Source organism: Anopheles darlingi, chromosome 2, assembly GCF_943734745.1.
Source record: "Anopheles darlingi chromosome 2, idAnoDarlMG_H_01, whole genome shotgun sequence".
NCBI classification, from domain to species: Eukaryota; Metazoa; Arthropoda; class Insecta; order Diptera; family Culicidae; genus Anopheles; species Anopheles darlingi.
In genome coordinates, this window is record NC_064874.1 from 83,298,037 (window position 1) to 83,321,152 (window position 23,116).

Sequence of the window (23,116 nt, forward strand, 5' to 3'; positions counted from 1 at the left end):
TTCATTCGCTTCTTCTGGCTGCCACGCGAGTTTTCCTTATCTGTTGGTGCGTTTGGGGCGCAAAATGAAAGGTTCAACGATTATGAGTGTTAGTGCATGGGGTGCTTATCACACGCTTTTGCTCCTTGCTCCTCACTACGCCAGATACAGCAGCAGACACAGTGCAGCCGCCGTCAGTCGAAAGTGTGATAATTATGAGCGCGCTTCTTGCGTGCATGCTTTTTGGACAACGGCAACAGCACCAACAACAGCAGCGTGTAGCGCACCCTCCACCCGCTGGGACACATTAGTATAATTACTGTGTTTGACCATATGGGACGTGGCCGGCTTCCGGTCGGTGAAAGAAGGATTTGTCCAGAGGTCCCATGTAGGCTGTGTCTCCAGCGCGTCCCACAGCACCGCCCAGCTTTGGGAGTTTGAAGGTTGTCAACAGACGTGGATGGAAACAAAATCATGTCAGATGTGTGCGTGTGTGTCCGTGCGTGTTGTGGGGTAGGAGAAGAGGTCATTTTGGAGGAACGCAACCGTTTGGACCAAACCATTTCTGCAAACCCGTTACTGGCGCTACTGTCGTCGGTCAACACAATGGATCCAACCATGTATGTGTGTGTGCGTGTGTGTGTGTGTGTGCGTGTCTCGACAAACAAATAAAACCCAGCAGCTGTCCACCGCAATGACGAGAAAGAGCACCGTGACCGGGAAGGAAAAGGGGGAGGGGGGGGGGGGTGGGGACTCCACAATAATTGGAGTGCTTTGGGCTTTCTGGCGTTCGTTGTTGACGACCAAGTCGCAGCCAAGCCGAGCTGGGATGCCGTGAAGCGAGAAGCGGAGTCCAGTCGGTTGAAACCCATAACCTGGCTGCGCTTAGCGCGCGACCATTGGGGGGCTGGGGCCTTGCCTCACCTTCTGGCTGGTCGTCATCATCACCATCAGAGACCACCGTCAGCGGGGAGCGTCGTCACCATCGTAGTCGTCATGGGAAAAAGTCATAGGTTGCTGCGCTATGCTGTGTATTGTGTGACGGTTGCGTGAGGTAAATTGACGGATAAACACACACTGGCAACGCTACCTGATGGAACCACATTGAAGCTAGAGATACGGATAGATGAGGAGCAAAAGCGGACAACCCCCCCCCCCCCCTCCCTGCCCTTTTTTTACTGGCTCACCCTTCCAGATGACCTGCCAGTTGCTCCACTTTACATTCATGTCCATCGCCGCGGTATCACTGGACACCATTGGTGACTGGGTCATTTCCAGAATATCCCCAAGTGTGCGTTCCGTTCTTTGTCTGCTCGGCCACTGACGGGTCCGGATCGACGGATTCTCCGAAGATCTCTCTGGTCAGCTTCTTCCAATTTCGATCATATTCAAGTTTGGGCATAATTCACGCTCACTCCCATCTTGCGACCGAATCCCTTGATGGTCATACTGCGTATATTGCGGCATACCCTGGTGGCCTAGAATGTTCTGCTCGTCGGCAACAAGTGCAACCTCTTCATGGTCGACGTCGTCGTAGTCCTCTGGAAGAGATGCGGGGACACCATGATTTATTCCGGTGCGCATGGATATGGTGTACGCTTGCCGCAGAAGCAGCAGCAGCAGTAGCAGCAGTAGCAGCAGTAAAAGGGGTTTAGGGGTTTTGCCAGAAATTGGTAAATGAAGTCTTATCACGCCATGCTCCTCGCCTTGTGCTTGCTGCTCGCTTAAGCCTTCTTGCCTTTGTTTGATTTAGCATATTCATCGTTTGCTCTAGCGTAATCCAATGTTTGCTCTGCATCCTCCCGACACCTGACATATCGCGTTTCGGGAACGTCATTTTTCAATTTATCAAAAGTGTAAATGATGGTTGGTCTCTAGATTTCCCCCGAGAAGAGACGAGGAACAGTGTCTATGTCTATCCTGGGTGTGTATGTGTGTGTGGCCTGACGTGCAAAGTTGAGTTCGTTTGACTCCCACTGATGACGAGGGACATAAGGACCTGTCGTTGGCTGGCTTGGTTATTATCTTATCAGGTTCCGAAGCGTCTGGAAGTCATTAAATGCCCTTATAAAAACATCCCTCGATTGTGACTCACACTCTTGTCCGAGATGCACCTCGGGCACACCTCGACAAAGGACGCGTACGCGTGCAAATTCTCCCAAAATCGGATCGCGAGGTGCGCGAGCCGCACGGTCCGAGGGCTTTTTGCCTGTGAGGCGTGATGATGCGGTCGGGTAATTTACAACCCACTGATAATGTGTTGATAAACACGAAAAACCACCCTGGTGCTGATACAGAGTGTATGTGTATGTGTGTGTGTTTTGCTGTCGCACGGAACCCCCCCCCCCTCCTGCTTCTATCCGTATCATCGACGATGAATCACAATATCGGTGGTGTGTTTGCACATCACGATGCTTCATTTCCTCTTTTCACTGGCGTCTGGTGTGGTTTTGTGTGGATTGTTTGTTTGAAAGTCGACCAACGTGTGTGTTTTCTGGGGCCGGTCATGATGATCGGGTAGCCCGATTTAGAATGTATTCCACGAGATGCCACCTAGACAAAGTGGCAGAGAACGGAGGGGGATAAGTGCAGCAGAGTACTTCACTACCGCAGACTCCGGGATGCCGGTGGTCACCCGGGGATGTTTATTTATTTTCGTAGCGCGTTAACACGTTTTGCGCTTCGAACCCAAACCCCCCTCCCGGCGATGAAATCGATCGGGTCGACAGATCAGCTGATAACGGGGCTGACTGATCAGCACTGGTATGTTGATGTTGATTTTGTGGGTAAATGTTTTGCACACTGGTTGGCTTTCAAGGTAGCCGCGATGTGGTGTGTAGAGTGCAGTGAACTAACGGCACACATGTGTGTTTGCCCGTATTAGGAGCGAACTTGCCATCAACTTGCCCCTCTCTCTAACACCAGATCCATAATTATGGTCCAACCGCAATTAAATTGTCGCGTCGGTTCCCGCACATCAATATCCTGGTGCTCATTAAGCCTTCTTATCAATCCCGTACAATTTGCAATGAGGAACCCGCAGGGATACGGGGAGAAGCCACCGAAACCAAACAAAAATGTCGAAATCATCGAACCGGAGCTTCAGTTCTTCGTTATCAACGGATATAGATTTCCCCCGGGCTCCCCGGGGATGACTGGCAGGCCACGGGCGCGACAGGTTGCTTATCGCGAACTGTCCCAGGTACTACCACCAGCAAACAGCGTTTTTGGGGAAGGAAATTCCTAACCGGAGCCCCATCGCTTCTCACTCGTACCGGTGCGAAGTTCAGTCCTACCGCAGTCGTCAGTCAGGAAATCCGCCAACGGGTGCAAGTCAGGCATCGCTTCGTTCTCCGTTTGTTATCGTACGGTGCGATATTGGATGGATTAGCTTCCGGATGGATTATCCGGTGCTACTATACTACGTTACGCCGTCAATAATCGGCACCGTGGAAGTAGAATGTGTTTTTTTTTTCGGTCGGGAATCACACACGGAAGTTGGAAGTTCCACACGCGACCATCACGCATTGCGCGCGAGTTCCCCCCCGAAATCTAATCCGCAATCTGTGTCTGTCTTTTTTACTTATCGTTTCAGGTTTACGCCGTAATCCGACTGATGATACGCACCTCAACGTGTACGGACGGTTGCTGATAAGCGCGCGGTGTGCGTAGAGGCGAAACCTAAAGTACGGTCCGTTCGGCGATTGGCGAAGTAATCTTCTGGGGGAGAGGATACTCGCGGTACTCCCTGGAGACGATTCAGTATGCCTTTTGGTGGTGTCAAGCCCGAACCAACCGCCGTAGAGTGAGCCCGTAGTGTGAGATGTCTGATGTGCGCAATCAAATGTGTGGATATGTGTGTGTCAAAGTGTTTTAAAGTTCTAAACCACCCAACACGTCGCGTTCAGTGAGAAGAATCATATCTGGTGAGTTTGAAAGTGAAAACGATCGGCCACTAGTGCGAACAGCAATTCTACAATCGTCGTTTGCCTCTGTTGCCTGTGTGTTTGTGCATGTGTACGTGAACAATCCCTTTCCGTTGTCGTGAATGACACTGATAGGGCCCAGTGCCCCCGGAATGGCATTTATGATGAAGAAGAAGAAGTACAAGTTCTCGGTGGAGCTGCACCTGGAGGAGCTGGTTGAGGTTCCGTTCCTCAATGCGGTGCTGTTCGCGAAGGTTCGGCTGCTGGACGGTGGTTCCTTTCAGGAGCACAGCAATCGGTGAGTACTGTCGCTTGTAGATCAAACAACTTGAACCTGTAGCGCGTAAGCTGTAAACGGTAGAGACAGATTCCGCGCACTTTTCAAAGGCACTACTTGACACACCATGGCACGCCCTACGAAGGAGTGGCGTCAGTGATAAGCATACTTCTTTTTTTGCTCCTAGACCTGGGAACCGCTACAACGTTATGAGCATCATGGGCGAAGTCTCGGGTTATTTGGTTGTTGTGTCGGTTCACGTGGTGTACCGAGTGGTTGAAGCATTAAAATAGGAGGTCTAGTACCAAAACCATCGTTTCATTTTTCAATCAATCTTCAGATTCTTCAGAATCTCCGAATTTGCTTGATAGTAACAATATTTACATACCTGATTGTTCTTGAGAGTTTAACACGTCTCGTCATGATGGTCTTTTTAAAGTATTCTAAAATAACTAAATTCGTGACAGCTTAGATCTCCTCGTTGTTTAGCACTTGAACAACTGATCTGTATACTTATATACTTTTAAAACAATAAATATTGTAAGTAAGGTTGTGCTATAACCATCCAAATATGCTATGGCTATCATACCATGCGGGGAACATTTTCAATCGGAGTAACGCTGGTGGAATATTGCAATTTTAGTTATTCGCTAAGCCTTGCATAAAGATCAAGCATTTCTCACATCGTCACAAAAAGTTGAAGTTTTTTAAACTATAAAACAAGCTGCCATTCTGCAAACTAAAAAGAATCAGTCTAAAAAAAGGTAAAGCAGTAAAGGCATGTTTACTAAGCCAGAAATCAGTGGTGGCCAAGCGGGCACGCGCGTGTGACATCGCTGGGACCGTGTTAAACAAGTGTCCAATTCACACCGTAACGTTAATTCTCCGATTTATTCACTCGAAAAAACTGTGTTATCCCTATCCCCGTAAAATGTAAAACTATGGCCTTTACGCTTCCGCTTCCGTGCCGCATCTTCACGGTTCACGGGATCGTTCTCGGGGCGGCGACACCGAGCTCTATCCCTCGTGAAGGTCAAACCCGGAAACTTTCGGGCCCACTAACTCTGCCAAAACTATCCCTAATATTTATGAGTGTTCCACAAATGTCTTTCGCGTTTTTAGATCTCCTTTCCCGTGGAGGAAAAAGAGGTTTACAGCATGAAATCCCGGAACGCGCGCGGGCACAAGAGCGTTCGGTTGTGTTTTGCGGCAATCGATAATTTCGACTTCTAAAAGTATGGCGGGTCGCTCGCTGTGTCTCGGTGGGCTCTGCCAAATCTCCCAATCGGTACACACCGATCCCTCCAAACCAGAAAACCCGCAGCGGCCAGTACGGAACGTGTGTGCAACATGGGGATTTCCGTTCGGTTTTCCGGACAAGGCTGGTAGTGGTGGTGGTGGTGGTGTGTTCCACTTCAAAGTGACACCACTTTCGGTCAACTCGGCTTCGGTCTCAACTTATGCACGGATATGGCGAAGCGACCGAGCACGACCGCGAGCCAGTGACCTTCCTCCCTGCCTCCCTCCCTTCCTTTTTTCCGTCGTCGATTCGCACTAGGCGAACCGGTTCCATCCGCGAATCCGGTGATTGTTGCCGATGCCAAGGAGCGTCGCAACGACTGACCTCTCTCTCTCTCTCTCGCTCCCTGGGCACGATGAAGCCTACGTCACAAACCACAAAACCGCGCGGACACCGTGCCCGCGGCTCGGTCCACAAAAAAGTTGACTACAAAATGGCTACAACATCTCGGAGCGGCCGTTGTACGCTCGCTGCCGTTACTGCACCCCGAGCGGAGCAGCTCAACCTTGAAACCGGACAACCTTTGCGTCACGTCACGGCTTCACGTGAAACCCGTTCAGTGGTGGTTTTGTAGCCAAGTTTGTGGATCTGTTTGTATGTGTGTGCGTCGGTGATGTGTGCGTTGAATCGCACTGTGTTGTCAGTCGCCAATATTTTGGAGAATACGTAGCGTTAATTAGTGAACCCCGGTCAATGGTGTTGCGATCACCTGAGTAACGATCGTGCTTGGTTGCTAGCGTTGGAATTCCCAATCAGAGGTCACCAGAAGAGTCTTACTGAGTGATTGAATATTAAAAATTGCATGTTTCATGTTCCAACCAACCGTTCAGCCGTTTGATCGACGCAGAGGTCGTCGGTAGTCGACATACGATCGATATACAACTATATCATCGCCTACTAATCGTGGCTCGTGTGTCGCGTACATTCTCGCCATTCAATTAGTGGCCATCGTCATCGCGGCGGTGTGTAATTACATCAAACAGAAGCGCTTAGTATGTGCCGCATTTCCCGCTGGACAGACGGACGGACGGACATGCGACATGCGAACACACCGTCCGGATTGTCCCGGTGAAACGGTGCGATGTGAACCTGACCGGCTGTGGCGTCCAACGTTGCCTGCTCGGAAACCGTATCGTCGGTGATTAGTTTTGATCGGATACAGCGACATACGCACGCACGCACGCACACGGGGGCACTATTGCGCTAATCACAGAGCAACAGAGTGTGTAATCAGTGCCCGAGACTCTCGACTGTCTCCGGTGGTACTAAGGGGCGGGCACGGCCACTAATCTATTCATTCCAGCGTTGACTGACACCAATCGACCGAGGACACCTTCTGGTTGGTCGACAATGTTAGATCACGGCATGTTCGGAAAGCGAGTTTCGTCAGTTTTTAACCGTCGACTCGACCGGTCGATGGTCGTTTTATATCACCGACAAATAGTATGTTGAGATTCAAGGTATGTCTTTTGTATTATAAGAGTAACTTGAAGTCAGTTCAGTCATTGCGTTCGTTCTATTAATAACTCTAAAACACTCCAGCACGTTAACAAATGGAACCTTCAACCAATCGAATCGAAACGTGTGCTCCTCAGTGCAACGGCCTGGATAGCGGAGCAACGAGATTGCTCCAAGGTGCAATAGCCAGGCCAGCAGCGAACACCTTAGAACCGCAGCTAAACAAGGAGCTGTCGAAGGCACCCTGCTTGAGCTAGTTTGTCCGCTGTGTGTGGGGGATTGTGTTTTGATTAAGTGACTGGGAAACCCAACCTTCAATCCATAATATCTGTGTTCCGCTACCTCCCGCTCCTGTAATTACGTCCCTACGCGTGAAACGAGCTTAGACGAAACGCAGCACGTGTCAATGAACCACCACACTGTGTGTGCTGTGGCACTGACATCGGGCGGGCTGTGGCCTCGACTCTTCGATCGTCCGACCGACCCTTATTTGCATAAAATGCACTTCCGACGACGACGACGACCGCCCCCTGCTTGCTATGTCTCTCGGCCGCCACGGTCGGTCCCCGCGGAGAATGGAAATCCGTTCCCTTATTTTTATTGCCTTCCGCGCGCGCGCGCGTCCATCCCGCGTCGTGTCCGTTTGGGGTCCGTTGCTGCTTGCGGTCGTCGAGGCAACAGCGCGCGGCCATACAGACGGATTCCTCCCCCGACGCGATCGTTACGTTGCGTGGAATTAAGCCGCCGGAAATTCCATCATCATCATCATCATCATCAGACGCTTCCCTCGTACCCGCCACGGGATCTTCGTCCAAAATCGTATGCATTGTCGTCGCAGGCCTAGCATCGGGAAGACATCTTTTTTTTTTTTTTTTGTTGGTGCCAGTACTTGACAGTTCCGGTGCAGATTCTTGGCATTCAAGAATTGATGTCACAACACGCAGGATATGGCTAGAATGCATTCTTCTTCACGCGGGGAGTCTCTCGGACCCTGTTGCGGCCAGTGGGATAGTGTGTGGTGGTGGTGGTGGTGATTGTGGAACGTGGGATGCATATGCTAGTAGCGGCAATAGCGCACTCTCTGGTTCTCGGCCAGCCGGCTATAAACGGCAAACGCCAGGCGCATGGCATGTGTTGTGTGTTTGTGTCGAGTTCGAGTCCACTGATTCAAATGACCAAATGACCTACTTTGGTTGGTCCGTAGCCGAGACACAGGCCATGTGTATGGGGAGGGACGGCGACCGTGACCAAGAGAGGCTTGAATGAATTCTTTTATCAATGAGCAGCAACGGCTTGGTCGGCAGCACTGGAAGGTTCCTGCTATGCCTAGGCCAATTTCCGTAATGTCCTTTTATGGTTTTGTGTAACTTTTGATGACATCTTTTATTCATTTGCTGCAGTCTAACGCTTTTTACACATTATATTATAATGGTTTCACAATTGATAGAAGATATTGATAAAATTCTTTAGATTGTTCGTTCGCAAGAGGTACACTATACTTGAATAAGTCCTTCAGTTAGTCGTTTTCATCACATCATTTCATAGATCATCTGTCAGATGTGTTTTTGGCGTGTTCTACTATCTAAACTAACTACCGATGGAATGAAATTCTCGAAGAAACATTTAACAAACACAAACCAGACATCTCGATTCGTTTCGTATTCACATAAATACGTCGGGATAACTAATTCCATCCACACGTCCAACCTCTCAAGGGAGCAGTTCCGAATGTAGCCGCACGTATCCCGCCAGCCCCTAGAAACACACGTGTCGGCATCAGTTTTTTTGTGCTGTTGTTCTTTTTAGCACCACTAAAAGATTGAAATACGATAAAAGCGAATAGATTCGATCGGTTCCATCTGCCGCCGCGGCTGCCTGCCACCCTGCCGCGGAGGAAAACCTTTGCATTTGCGAGCATGCGAATTCTAATAATCGTTCGACGCTCGTTATACATATTTCATTTCGCCGATCCAAATCCTTGGGGACTAATTTTAGCCACCTTGCCAACCACAACCACATGATCCCCCCTCTCTCTCCGCCTTGTGCCGATCGCCGATGCCTTGCAGTCCCGAGACCGGTTGCTGGTGGTGACCGCATAAAAATGGATTACAACATTCGCGGCAACATCTCCGCCGCCGCCTCCTCCTCCGAGTGCCTGTCGCGGCCATAACATCTGAAACCCATCAGCTTCGATTTTTTAGATGACGCGCGAGCACACACAAGGAATGTGCGTGTTGTTGGCGGCGGGGGGGGGGGGGAGGGCACTGAGAGGAGGGGAAAAGGTTCACGTTGTTACGGAAACCACCGTCCATGGAATGAGATGATGGTTGGTGTTGTCACTCGCTGGTCGCTTGTTGTGGTGCTTCTATGATGTGTTCCGAAGCCGAGAAATGGGCGCCGGTCGCGGTCTCACCGATCGAAATCGATCCATTGCTTCCAAGACAGCCAAAGACGATCGCTACACTAATTTGACACTGAAAATTCAACAAACGTCCGGCGACGTAAAACAAATATCTCGCCGACGTCGCCGTCGTCGTCGTCGTCGTCGTCGAATTAAGGGAGGGAACGATGCCATCGTCGTCGTCGTCGCCACTGTGGTCTATTTTTAATGACATTCTTTGGCGCACTTCTTCTCCCTTCTTTTCCGGTACAACGACGGAACGTTGTTCGGGAGACGACGACGGCGGCGGCGGCGGCGGCGGCGGCGGCGGCGGCGGCGGCGGCGGCGGCGGCGGCGGCGGCGGCGACAAGTGCCGCCAACTATTCTTGGCGCGCGTCGGACAACGATGCGTAGCTCGCGTTCCCGACTTCTGTTGACACGTTTTTTTTTTTGGTTCGCTTTTCTTTTTAGTGTGGAAAATGTAGTCACTCTTTTTGGGATCAGGCGATGGTGGTTCCAAATGAAATATACGCCATTCGAAGAACCGTGACGCGCAAGAAGTGCTCTAGTCCTGTGTTGTCTTCTTGCAACTCCAGGTGTTATGACCTTCGGGCGAAAACACATCCGGCAGCGACACAACCGACAGCGCAAACATTCACGATCGGTCATTCACCAGCCCAACGACGACGATAGACGACGTCTGGAGACGGGGCGCGGTTGACGCGTCTTTACCTCACCATCTCAGGACGGGGTTCGAGTGACAGGTTGGATAGTTTAGAGCCATGGACACACATGGACCCAGACAAACTTCCACAGTCAGTCGCTGGTGGTGGAGCGGTAACGTGATACTTTCGCCCGGTTCCTCGGTTCTCGGTGCTGTTGACACGCGGTGCACGGCCAGCAGATACTTTGCAGATTTCTTCAGACTGCGGATACTTGCCAATACTGCTGGCCACTGGTGGTTTTCTACCGCTGCACCAGATGGTGTACTGTGGTGTTGCCAATACACGCAGCCGATGTGTCGTTGTATTGGCGGAACCGATCGATAACCGGTACGGACCCCGCGGTACGGAGCATATTATGTTCAATTACAAGCCGGTGGGGAAGTCGTTAAATTTTAGGGCACCATTTCATTGCAATTAATAGAAGTTTTTGAAGGACAAGAAAAAGGAACCCATTAATTGGGGCCGTTTAAACATTTAATAGGCCGATGCCATGGTACAAATGAAGGGCAATTCGAAGCTTCTCTGGCAGGACTAGTCAACCTATTTGCTTTCTAGTTCCTGCCAAGAAGCTCTCTGGCATCGCATGTCAGTGCCATTTGCGCATTTGAAATTTTAAGTACTTTTCTTTGCTAATATCTTCTCCTCCTGCCACTCGGTTTAAGTGTTCGATTTTACCTTTTTATTTTGAAACCACGTTTTCCCAGAAAAGCAATGTCACTCACCGCTCGGTATTCTGGGCGATACTGCGATGCCGCTGGAATGAAAACACCAACCTCACTCTAGCCCGAGCTGATAATGACCGAAGTTTCGCGGCACATGGGTTAACACGAAGGGAAAAAGCATATTGTGGTGTCTGTGTACGGTGCTCACGTACGTACGCGTTTGCTCGCTATGCGTTACAATGACGCTACAATTACGATAAATGCTCGTCGTTGAATGTCACCATTAGTGGCGGAGGAGTTGAGCGGAGTGAGGGCCGGCCGGTGCATGGTAGCGAGCAGGTGGTAACAGAAGGTACTACGTACTATCACTCTATTATGGATGTATGTAAGTGGGCGTATTGTGACACTATTATCCGTCGGGCTTACGCTTCGCGTACCCGCGTACGGCGTTTGTCACTTTCCTCGCAGGGAAGGTGCTGCCCACTGCCCGAAACACGTGGACGAGGACGCGCAAAATTAATGAAGAACATGGCGGCACGTGACATTTGGCCCACCCGATAATCCATGTTTTCGCTTTGTCCTTTGCTTTTTCATCGCGACATTCACGCCCGGCCCTGGCGTGAACCAGAATGTTTGCTTTGCCCAAACGGGGGGGTGAGAAGCCAATCCATTGTACGGTGCGGCGTCCTTACAGTAGTAGTAGTAGTAGGCGATTCTCCGCCATTCTTCGTATGCGGCCTGCCGTGTTGTTGGGACCCCGTTGGTGATGTTGGAAAGCCTTGAAGAAACGCGAATCGAACGAAAACGAACCGAGTCCGGGATCTGTGGGAAATGGGCACGTCGATGTCACAGCGAACGTAGCGTAGCGAGCAAGAGTTCCCGTCATTCCCGCCAGTTCCACTTTTCCTGGCCTGTCAAATTCGCTATCGCGCGTCGATTTCGATTTTTCCCAAATACCCCCCTCGAAAGCGGTATTTTTGGCTCCATCTGGCCACCACCAACAGGGGACGGGGACGGTTCTTTTCGAGGTCGGCGCACGAAGTGGCCCCGTTTTTTGATTTTGGGCGAGCGAAAGGAGGCAGGGAGCAGGCACCACCACCATCGCCCATTTTCCTACCAAAAACCGATCGACTAAATGGACAAAGGCGGAACAGAACTGTCTCTTCTCTTCCTCTCGTCGCTCTTTCTCTCTTTTGCTCGGTGCAGGTAGCGCTAAATACGTCATTGGATTCGGCTGACGTGTGCAGTGTGTCGAGGCGGTGCGGGTAATGGGGTGGTGGCCGGAGGGGCGGTGGGCGGGGGTGCACGTGCACCGATATCACGTCGCCGGAACCTTGGCGACTTGTTTTAAACACGTTGACATGGGCGCCTGGTTTTGAGAAAATCCGCAGAAATAAAAAGGAAAAGAAACTGCTGCGCGCTGGCTGGCTGGATGGAGCAATGGAGGAATGGAAAATGGTTTTATATTTGGGGTCGCGGAGGGGGCTGAGGAGAGTATGGCGGCCCTCTCGCCTGGTGATGATGATGGCGGGTGGTGGCGTAACGATTATGTAAGGTAACATTGAATTAAATGGTGTGTTCTCTGGCGCCGCGCCGTCATTCTGCCGGGATATTGGATTGCCGCCTGCCACCGGTTCTGTCATGTAATCGTTTAATTATTATGATTTCGTCCCTCTCGCACTGGATGGCAAAACAATAAAACATTGCGCACGGTCGCGTAAAGGTCGCGAAGCTGAAGAGGAGGAAAAGGAGGGGATTTACTTGGATTGCGCATGAATGAGCCCCGCGGAATGGAAATGGATGAATGGAAGCGTCCCCTAAAATGGTGCGCGCGCCCGATGGAGTCGTAACCTTTTTGGTGTGCTTCTTATGGAAATGATTTTCTTTTTCGCTTGGGATCTCTTTATGCTCTTTTCGCTTTGGTTTGTTGGTGCGGTTTTTTTTCGGCTCATTTTGGCTTGTCTTTTGCTTTTGTGGATTATTGCCTTTCTTGGTTCGACCTGGCCGGCAGCAGTAACCGTAAACTGTGTTGTGGCGGTTAAGATCGTTTCATTTAGAACTTTGGCTGCATAAAAACAACGATATCTTGGGAGAGTTTCGAAGGAAGAATCTGTTGAGGTATCAAATTGTGGGGGGTTTTTAAAGCCCTTTTGGCTTCAGTATTAAATCGTGTAATTTCATTTTTAATTTATTTTCCATTCAACTATTGACTAGCAGGGGTTTTTTTTTCTGCAGTACATAGAAGATGTAAGTACTCGCGTTTCAACGAATCGTTCTATCGATATTTTTACGAACTTTCAATTGATGAGTCTTTTCAGTGGCAGCAGCAGCTTAAACAGATCAAACGTAATGTACTCCTTGTATGCATTGCTGTACATATTTTCTACAATCTGGCTCAATATATTAAAGCTGATTGTTAAGTTCTGTATTATTTAATGGCTACAAACTACTGGTACATTATTTTTTGTTGTTGTTGATTAATTTTGTTGATTAACTACAGTGTATAAATACATAAATATCTTTCTCAAAACAAAATTCAACCAGAAGGTTTACCAGCATCCAAATGCAACAAATTTCTTCCAGTTTCTGAATGAAGCAATCTACTCTACACAGCTTTCTTGGATGCTTGGATGCAGAATATCCTGACCCATTATTTTGCTTGAATGACAGCTTACACGCCTCGCTTACTGACAATTGATCCCTGCCAATAGATGGAGCCACCGGTAGGCTGCCTAATTTGTTCGTTCCCTTTGAAAGGCTATTCATTTTCGTTTTCCCCAACAAATCCCATCTCATTCACGAATCAACCACCAAAGGGGATGTACCTCCCTACCAGAAAGAGAGCGAAAGTAGCTCTCTCCCTTTCTATCGCTCTCCGTTAGCAAACAATCGCCGATCAACGGGTTTGTTCTGATTTACATTTTCTCCTATCACGTGCGCGCTCGATTGTGTGTGTGTGTGTGTGTGTGTGTGCTCTTCTCCCTTTCTTCCACCCCTTACCTATCGTTTGATGCTACTGTTGCGTGCGCGCTTTGAGTAAGAAAGTTAATTAATGTGTGAACGTCGAATGGGGGAGCTTCAAGAGATGGAGGATGAGAGAAGAACGTTGCGATGCGGTTGGCGGCGTTTTCGCTCCATTTGCGCACATCGGTCGATTGGTCGGTCGTCGGTCGGTGTCTCTCTCGGTACTCTCGTCGGTTCAGTTGCCTCGAAGGGAAAATCACGGACTCCGGTATAGCGAGCTCTATATTAGTGCTCTACGAAGAAGAAGCCGTGTGCTGGTTGCTAGCACACGATGACACCCCACCAACGGCGAGGTTGTTCGGGGTGATCCCACAGAGACAAATGTAATTAGCGAAGCGAAGTATCGTCCCCCCAACCACTCCAGCCCTCTACATCAAATCGATTGAGGTTCGGTTGGCAACGCGGACGTGTTTTGACGTGGTTGTGTCTCTATTTTATTGCCCATTTTTGGACCAATTAGGCCCGGGGGTGGAGGCTTTGGATGGCTCATAAATCAACATTCAACATAAGAGTCGATGTCTCCTGAAGCCGCCCGCTGGTTGGTTGTTGCGCAATAGTATTGGCAAAATCAATAGAAATGCATTACATTAAAACCGTCGCTTCACGCTCGATCTCCGACTTCGCTCTCCACCTTCGGATGCGATGCAGGCGCGACCCACGGCCACGTTTATTCGCGGCGTCGCGGTGCATGCGGTGCACACCACACTCACACTCGATCCCATATCGTCATCTCATCGCCATCGTTAGGGCCACGTGCTTCTCCTCGACCTCTCTGCTCGCACAAAATTGAATGTAGATTTTATAATTTCCGTGAAGCGCACGCCCGCACGTTCTCACCTCCCGGATGTACCGGATTAGGTCTCTCGGTAAAGTTTCCCCAACACACACTCGCCCACTGGACTTCATATCCCTTTCGGACAAGAGGAATCGACATCTCTACATCGGCAATGTTCGGTCAAAAGTCGGTCGCCAAGGTGGTGCTGCACCACTTCTAGCTCGGAGATATTGTGCCCCCGATTCGCGAAACCGCTTGTTTTCTGGCCAGAGAAAGTGACCAGAGACCACTGGGGCAGCGCGCGGGACTTGTTTCCTTGAATGGGTAAAGCACGCGCCATTTTAGTTCTCCACGACCATCACCACCAGCATGCCGGCTGCTGATCAACCGTGACGTGGTTTGCTTTGATAAATGGTGTACCCCGCGTGCGCACCTGCCCGTACGGACATATCGAAGAGACGCGAGACTTATAGTGCTGGTGGAACACTGATAAAGCAGAACAGGCCCGGCACGTTTCCACATCGCACACATCACCTGCACCTCGTCAACATTGCTACGGTGCGCCGTGGCTTTCGATTTCGCACTAATTGTAGGTCCGGGTTGCGTGTGCCGGGTTGTTAGAAGAGGAGGAGAGAGCGAGAGAGAATGGCAGCAGCGATATGAAGCTGCTGCTGCTGTTGCTGCTGCCGATGATAATGATAATGATGGGAAAGTGCACGTGCACGTGACATCGACACACAAACACACACACCGGATGGGAGCCGAGGTGGGAGTTTGATTGGATGAAAAATGGAATGGAGAGAAAAAAAACTTACTGGAAAGCGAGAAAAGCTTACCGGCATCTCTGAAACGTGGGGGAGAGAAGTGGATCATCATTAGAAGAACCACTTCAGAATGCGTTCTCTATCGCGAGCAGATGATGGGTTCGCCTTCGGATACCTTCTTCGCCTGCGGGGTTTAGGAACTTGGCACCAAAAGGGACGAAGAAGGTTAGGTTAGGAGTTCTGTAATTATCTTTTGGGAAAAAGAGATCATACGATACGAGAGGGGAGAGCCCAAGCCAAGTGGGGTTCCTATTTGAAGAGGATCATAATGATTAAATTTTGACCTTTTGTGGATCCGGTTTTTTGGGGGCGCTGGCTGGGTCATCAAACGAACGAAGGTCGCGAGATTGCCTTCCAATTCGTTTCTTTCCCCTCGCGGATACACGAAAGAAACTCCAGTTGCACAATGAGCTGAGGAGTTGCTGGTTTAATGCTCCGCGTTACGCCATTTTGGTCGACTCCCTCCACTTAAGACTCCCTCCTCGCCAGTGCACAGAATGTAGGTCAGAGCCAGTATGGAACATATCCATCTCATCCCATGCATTCTCGGTACATCTCATTCTGCTTATGCTTTCCTTGTGTGCTATTGACCGAAGATCGGAGGGTCTAGTTCGGGGAAAAAAGGGTTGCGGAGGAAGGCATGCCGAATCCACTTCTCACGCCCCGGCGAGCGCAAGTATCTTCTCAGCTGCTGCCGGAATGCCGGCAAAAATGGGTTATTTCAATATTTATCCATCACATTTTTGTGTGTGTGTGTGTGTGTCTTGAGGGCCACGCCAAGCTGTAAAGCGATCTTTTGTTGCTGTTGCTGCTACTGCTGCTGTGTCTGGAGCTACATTCCTTCGCCGAAAGTGAAACACCGCATGCGTGCGTCCATCTGCTGTCCGTCTGTGGACAGGGAGATCCGTTGTTTGGATCGCTCTGAACCGGGATGAGGGTGCGTTTGTCCCGGTAAACAACAATGAAAGGCCCCTCTGGTGGCTTCGCCGCGACCAGTGAAACACACAATGGTCCGAGATGTGCCAATGCGCCCTTCCGTTAAATACCGTATTAGTGGCGCATCATTTGACCGCTAGCACTGATGCTGTGAAAAAGGTAGGTGACTGCTTACGTGTGCACTTTAGCACACCGTCTGGACGTCAATTACTCGTTCGAGCTCGTGATCATCATGCCCGGATAATGCGGCGCTCCAGCAGCACACTTCAAGCACTCGCTCGTAATGACGCATGTTGCGTCACCGACAACGGCGCTCTAAGTAAAGTGTGATTTGGCGTCATCAACAGCAGCAACATCGCGATGACCACCACGAGCGCGGACCGCCAGAATGGGCGAAGAAGTAAAAACAAATGCGCTGAAATTAGCTTCCTGGAATGGATGGTGGTCCGATCCAGCGAGATTGAATTAGCGTCACAAATCTTGCGTGGCCTGTTGCGTCACTGGTAACCATGGACGCTGAAACTTCGCGAAACTAAGCCACACTAGAGCGGCATTCATTTGGCTCTTAATTCTTCGCGCCGGGCAGCTCGCTCGCTTAGTTAGAATATCGCAACCAGATGCTGCGGATTTTGGTGGTCGTCGTCGTCGTCGTCGTCGGTGTCGGTTCACACTTCTTCACGTGCCGCACACTGGATCACTGGTCTTTTTTACGCCTTTTCGGTACCGATGTTTTATGTTTCGCGCGTCGAAGCACCGGACGCGGCCGGGACACGGGACGTGGCAGCGCGGTAGGAAAAATGAGCCCAGCAGTTACCATAAATCATCCGCAGTTTTATTGCGTCTCAGGGTCCGATGTGTTCGCGCGCGGCGTGCGTTTCCAGTTCTTCTACACCGACACTCGTCGAGTCCGTCGAGTCCAACCGCGCGACTTCTTGGCGGCGGCGCTTCTTGCGAGTGTGCGTCGCGGGAACTCGAAGCGCGTTCGGAGTGTTCGGGCTCTCGGTTTCAGCGCGGATGTGGCGCAGGTTCTCTGCAGTTTATGGGAGCGATGAGGTTTTTCCAGCCAGTGTTATTGCAGATGAAAACCACAATATATATGTGAATCGGTGAAGCAACACCGACCGAAAATAGTAAATAGGGGGAAAGGGAGCGCAGCAACGCCAACACCACGTTCTCCGATGACAGCCAGATAATGCAAATGATCTTCTCGTTGGTAATGGCCGCGAGATGACATCCTAAGCGTATCCACAGACTCCCGTGTCGACTAATGATAGATTCAGAGCGAGCATTGGGTTTCGGACGCTCAAAATAGTGTCCCATCGGTGTCAAATGAAATTCACGATCCGGTTTTTGTTGGTTCTTTGAAACTAGCGTCATGGATTGGGTAATGTCATCTAGTAGCATGGAGTTGATGGGATAATTTGTGGTAGAATCCAAGCTATCATATCAATAAACAATGTGTTTAGTAATCGAATCATAGTAATCGCTGGAACATGTATTCATACATCACAGTGAGCGTTGAAATTCACGTTCTCGCTGGCTATCCAGGATGGCTACCAGGATGGAGTCTGGCCGGTTGACTGCTAGTACTCTAGTGCGAATCTGCTGAGATAGTTCCAGGCCTTTCGCCGCTTGCTATATCCGTTTGTAGGGTTGCGCTACGTCGGAGAATCTATTTGAGAGAAAATCTCAGGATCTAATAGAGTTAATAAGTAAACACAGATAACTCACCTTATAGATAGAAATGCTAACACAACAACACAACGCCAACTGCCGCTAAACGATCAATTTAATCGGGACTAGGCTGCTGCAACTGCCGCTGGCACCTTCTAAAATTGGCGAAGCGTTTAAACTCGACTAAACCCCGGATTTCAATGGATCCCATTTATCTTTCTCACTTCAAAGGATCATCGTAAAGTTGGCGAATGGCAATAGCTCCACAGCCTATTGGTTACGATTTCGCTTTTCGCTTCTCGTTTATAGATCCAGTGCGAGCAGTTTTTTCGGTCGTAAAACCTCGCGGAATGACACTCTCACACCGCCTGTGTGTGTGTGTATGTGTTTGGCAAGAAAAGCACTTCAATCCTTTTCCATGCGATCAATTCCCTCCATCTAGCGTCCTTTATCGACCTACACGAAACGCTTTCTGCACACCGAAGAGGCCGAGTTCGAATAGATTACGAGCGCGATCGTGTCACATCATCCCCGGCTTTCGGCTGTAAATCATGGATAAAAAAGGCTGAAACTGCGGATCAATGTCAGCAGTCTACCTTCAAGTGCTACTACTGATCTGGAGATTCAATTTCATTTCGCCACAAACGGTTGCAACGGTACAGCACTTCATAAAGCTAAGCTCTCTACGGGGTGCGAATCGGGTTGTTACGGTGTTCCGATCGTAAGGTGTCTCGGATTAGCAAGGCACTCTGTCGGATCCGCATCAGCACCACTATCACGCTCATCGTGCTCATGAATGTTCGATGCATTTTGCATTCCGTGACTGGCTTAGAAGGTGTCAAGGAAAATGACCTCCACCGATGGGGCAACGTGATGGCGGCCTTTTGGCCTTCCCTCTAAACCGGCTTCCGGCAGTTTCAGTGATTCCAGGGGAGAGCGAGAAGATCGATGTCTTTGCCTGTGCGGCCGGGCGCTAATTAAGACAACTTTGTTGTGCCAAATTCAACAATAGGGTCGTGTGTCATTCGCGAAGATCGGGGAGTTCATAAATCTTCGGATCGTTATTTCACTCTTTGGCAGCCCCAACGAGTTCCCTGTTGCACAGAAACAGTCACCTACTGATACGGATAACCTCCACCTCTACGGACCACGTGACCGGGGTTTCGAAAGTGCCAATTACTCCCTCCTTCGGCACGTGATGCCCCCTCTTGTAGTACGTACCGGCCATGAAACAAATGCTCTACACATTTCGACCGTTCAACCGAAACAGACACTAGCGAGGTTCAAGCTGCTGCTGTTGCTATTGTAGCATTCCGCCATTTGGACGCTCGGCACTTTCGGCACTGCCAAGGCTGCCGGTTCCGGTTGAGCAGGAAGCAGAAGCCGAAGTGGGGGAGACCGCACCGTCGTAACCTTCGCCGTTTTGCATTACTAACGAGCGCGAGCGTGCCGACCATGGACCGTCGTCGGGGTCCGTCTCGTGGTCCAATGTAGCTAGCTTCCCCCCCTTGTACGCGAAACCGCTTCTCTCCAGTTTTGGACTAAGCGAATCGACCGTCCAACGTCACCGTATTGCATCATCGACCAGAACTGGCTACCAGTGCCGCCATCACCTCCAATGCCACACGCGCGCACGCCCTCGGCCTCTTCTCTCGACTTCAAGTTCAATGTTGATTCGCTCTCGCGAACTGGAAGCAGGCAGGAGGTTGGTGGTGATCCCAGGGTTTCGATGCACCTTCGGTGATGCTTCCCTTCTGTGAAGTAGATATGCAAATGTGAGAAACGTATGGCAGGCACCGCCGCCGCCACGTACACACTAGCTGCTACTGCTGCTGATGATCAGATGATCGGACGTCCGCGATTGGCATGCCTTAATGCCCGGTGCTGAGACCCACAAGTGCATTGCACTCCGCGTTGTTAGGTTTCGCGGGGTTGAGAAAGTCACGTTGTGTAATTGATTTCTTGTCGCATCATCATCATCATCTGCGTTCGCCTCGTGGCGCACACACTACACGCGATCAGGAATGGCTCACCGTTCCCTATTTTTGTAGCATTACACCGGCATCGTCGCAATTTATACGTCGCATAATTTATAAACAAAAAAAAAACGGACTCGCACACGACACGACGCGGAGTGTGTAGGATGTTATCGATTGTTGTTGCTGCTGTGCGCTGTGGTGGCGATCAAGCGCTAAAAAGAAGGTATTTCTCGTTTGCAAAGCAAACTACAACGCGCCGTCTTTCGACTAACAATGAGTCATGCTCCTAAGATTCGATTTCTTGAACTGCGATGACACATTTGTATGTACTCTGGTGTGTGCAATACTGTCGGATTCTTTTGGGTGGACTGATTGGGCAGCGCCTGCCGATAGCGCCGACGTCATCTCATCCCGTTGCTTCGACGATCCGCCTTCGAGGTGCACCCTTCCTCGCCAACTGGGGAGATGTTTATTTTTACCGTTCCCGAAACATGATCCTAATGATGATTGAATGAAGAGTTACTGGGTTTGGGGATATCCTCAAATGAATCCTACCCGGCATCGAAGTTACGGTATGTGCGTTGTGGTCGCTGGTTGCTCGCTCACGGGCTGCTACTTTTACTACCTCTTCTGGAGAAAATGGATGATGGATGATGGATGATGCAGAGGCAAGTTGGCGGACGCGGGCGACAAGTGACGGATTTTTCTTACCTTTTTCCTGTTTTTTTTATCATCTTCTTCTGTGACATCACTCATCGCTGGCCGGCAGACTAACTTTTCTCATTAATTAGCTGCTTGACGAGAACGAGCAGATCAGGAGGAGGGGGAGGCTTGGGTAGCATCAGCAGCAGCAGCAGCAAGCAATAAGCGACGCTAATGGGCCTGTAATGTCCGCTAGCATGACCCACACCACTCCCGGTGGACCGTAATTAAACCTGAGGAGGGCACCGGCAACGCATTTAATTTCTAAAATCGCCAGCTGTTGTTTGGTTGTATTTTATGCTTCGTGTGCCGCTCGGCACAAACATCTGTTCAATCGCAATGATTGATGTACTCGCCGGATTTGGTTGGTAAAAAAGTGTGTAAACAAATTTAAATTGGAATTAATTATGTCCCCCATAAATTTGCCCTTACCCTCACTTGCGCTCACACGTTCGTATGTATCGAAATCAATAATGCATAGTAATGCAAATGACGTCCAAGTAAGGGAGTACCGTTCTGAAGCGTGCCACAGTTTGGTACGAACCGTTGTGGCCTGGACCCCTCTCATCGCTTGGGCCCACGTGTCCCGACCGCAACATGATTTATTACCATTTGACCAACGACTGCGACCACCGCCATTACCCACCTGGCCGGTACCGGTGGTGGTTCAAGCGTGATTGGGATCGAATCGAATTTTGGTTGTCGCTTGCGTGTGCCCTTCATGGCGCTCGTCACACGCACGGTACGATCCAAGTAGGGATTGCTCCCCTTCTCGTTTCGCCTGTCGAACAAATGTCAAACACCTTTTTCTTGAAATGTCAAACAACACAATTCACTCTCTCGGCGCACCGCACGTACCCGTTGTCCATTATTCCGTCATCGCTGGGCTATGAATTATGCTCTCTTGCCGGGCACCCTGTCTCTCTCTCTCACACAAACACACAAAAGTCACTGACCGTATCACCCGGTATCACCGCTCTCTGGTGGTAGCAGCAGAGCGCCGGACGCGAACAACCAAACTGCTGCTAATCCCTCGATACGCTCCGCTACCCTTTTTGCTCCTCCCCGAAAGGAGAGGAGTGAGGAATGTTTTTCCTTTCTTTTTCCCCCCGCCTGGCAGGCACGGGCTAGGGTCACGCCTCGCGGTCACCTGCTCGGCGACGGAACGATGGCAGCATTTTATTCGATTTTTCACATTCTGTGTGTGTGCGGGCAAATTATGTTTCAACACAAATCGACTCGAAAGTGATTTATGGATTTTCCCCTTCCCCTGCTTTGCTGGTGAAAAAAAACAACATCCCGGGAAAATTATGAACCAAAGTTAGTAGCCGTCGCCGGCGTGGCATCCAAGCAAACGTGACAAACCAATTGTGCGGCTGAGGTCAAAAGGCAGTTCGTTGGTTGGGTTGGTGCGGCTCAGAATGAAACGGAAATGCGACCACCGACGGCGGGGCGCGCGTTCTGTCAACGAATTGCAAACACACGCGATCATGTTCGTTGTAACCACGGACCGGTTACGGACGGTTCAATAGGCATCAATTACTAATGTGCAGCCTTCCACAGAGCACGCTAGCCGCTGTGTAATGTTTATGCTTAATGCACACACTAATCATTTACCCTCGAAACGAAAGGTCCAATGGAATGGTGCGAATACCAAGCTGCGCGCCCGTCTGTTATTGCCTACGTTATGGATACTGTTTTTCCGGTACTCGGCTCTCCAGACCACTGCATGGGCACGTACGTGTTCGCGAGTTATGGATACTTGCCAATTTCACTTTCGCACCAATCTCGTGATGGGTGTGCGTTTCCGATTTGGGGTCCTCTTCCGGGGCTTTTTTTTTCGCATGGAACGCGCTCAACAACGTGACTTGCTTTCGCAACGAAAACCGAAGCAACAACTACATTCTTGCGCGGCGCAGCTTACTAGAGACGTTTGCTTTCATTTGCCACCGTCACCTACTAAGCTTTCATGTTTCATCCCGTGGACACAACAATCGATCGATCCACGCGGGATTGATTCGATAATCTGCCGCGCGCTGCGCTCTCGGTTGCATTTGTATGGTCTCCGTCGGCTGTGTGCTGGTGGTGTGGGCACAGGCGCAAGGGAATGACCAAACTAATTGCATTTTGTGTATGTATCAGTTGTCTCGGGATCATTGCGTCTAGAGCAAATGGCTTTTAATCTGTTTCCACTGGACTGGTACTACTGTTACAATGGAAATGGAAATCCAATTCAGTAGTATCAACCTCAATGGCGACGGTGGGTAGTGGGCGGTCTCCAACGGTCGCGCAGGCAGCTCGAGGGAAGAGGAGAGGTAGTGTATATTGTCTTCAATTATGTATGTGTGTGTGTGTGTGTTTTGTTTTGTGATTTCTTTCTGTAATGCATTCCGTAGTACTCTATAGCTGGTCCAAGCTGGTTACAGATCGATAGCGCGACCGCCGCTGGCCTTGGAAGTGACACGGAAATGCAGATTCTATCTCTGATGGCCTTA

The 23,116-nt window shown here is 50.1% G+C and overlaps 1 protein-coding gene across 6 annotated transcripts in view; it reads left to right on the plus strand.

Moving 5' to 3' along the window:
* The window catches only part of LOC125950228 (serine-rich adhesin for platelets), a 54,627-nt gene that overhangs the window by 18,444 nt on the left and 13,067 nt on the right, over window positions 1–23,116 (plus strand). For all 6 annotated transcript variants that reach the window (XM_049678013.1, XM_049678016.1, XM_049678017.1 and 3 more), the window contains exon 2: window positions 3,575–4,203. In XM_049678013.1, coding sequence (XP_049533970.1) covers window positions 4,028–4,203 — 176 coding nt within the window. In that variant the 5' untranslated portion in view covers window positions 3,575–4,027. The remainder of the gene's footprint in view (window positions 1–3,574; window positions 4,204–23,116) is intronic.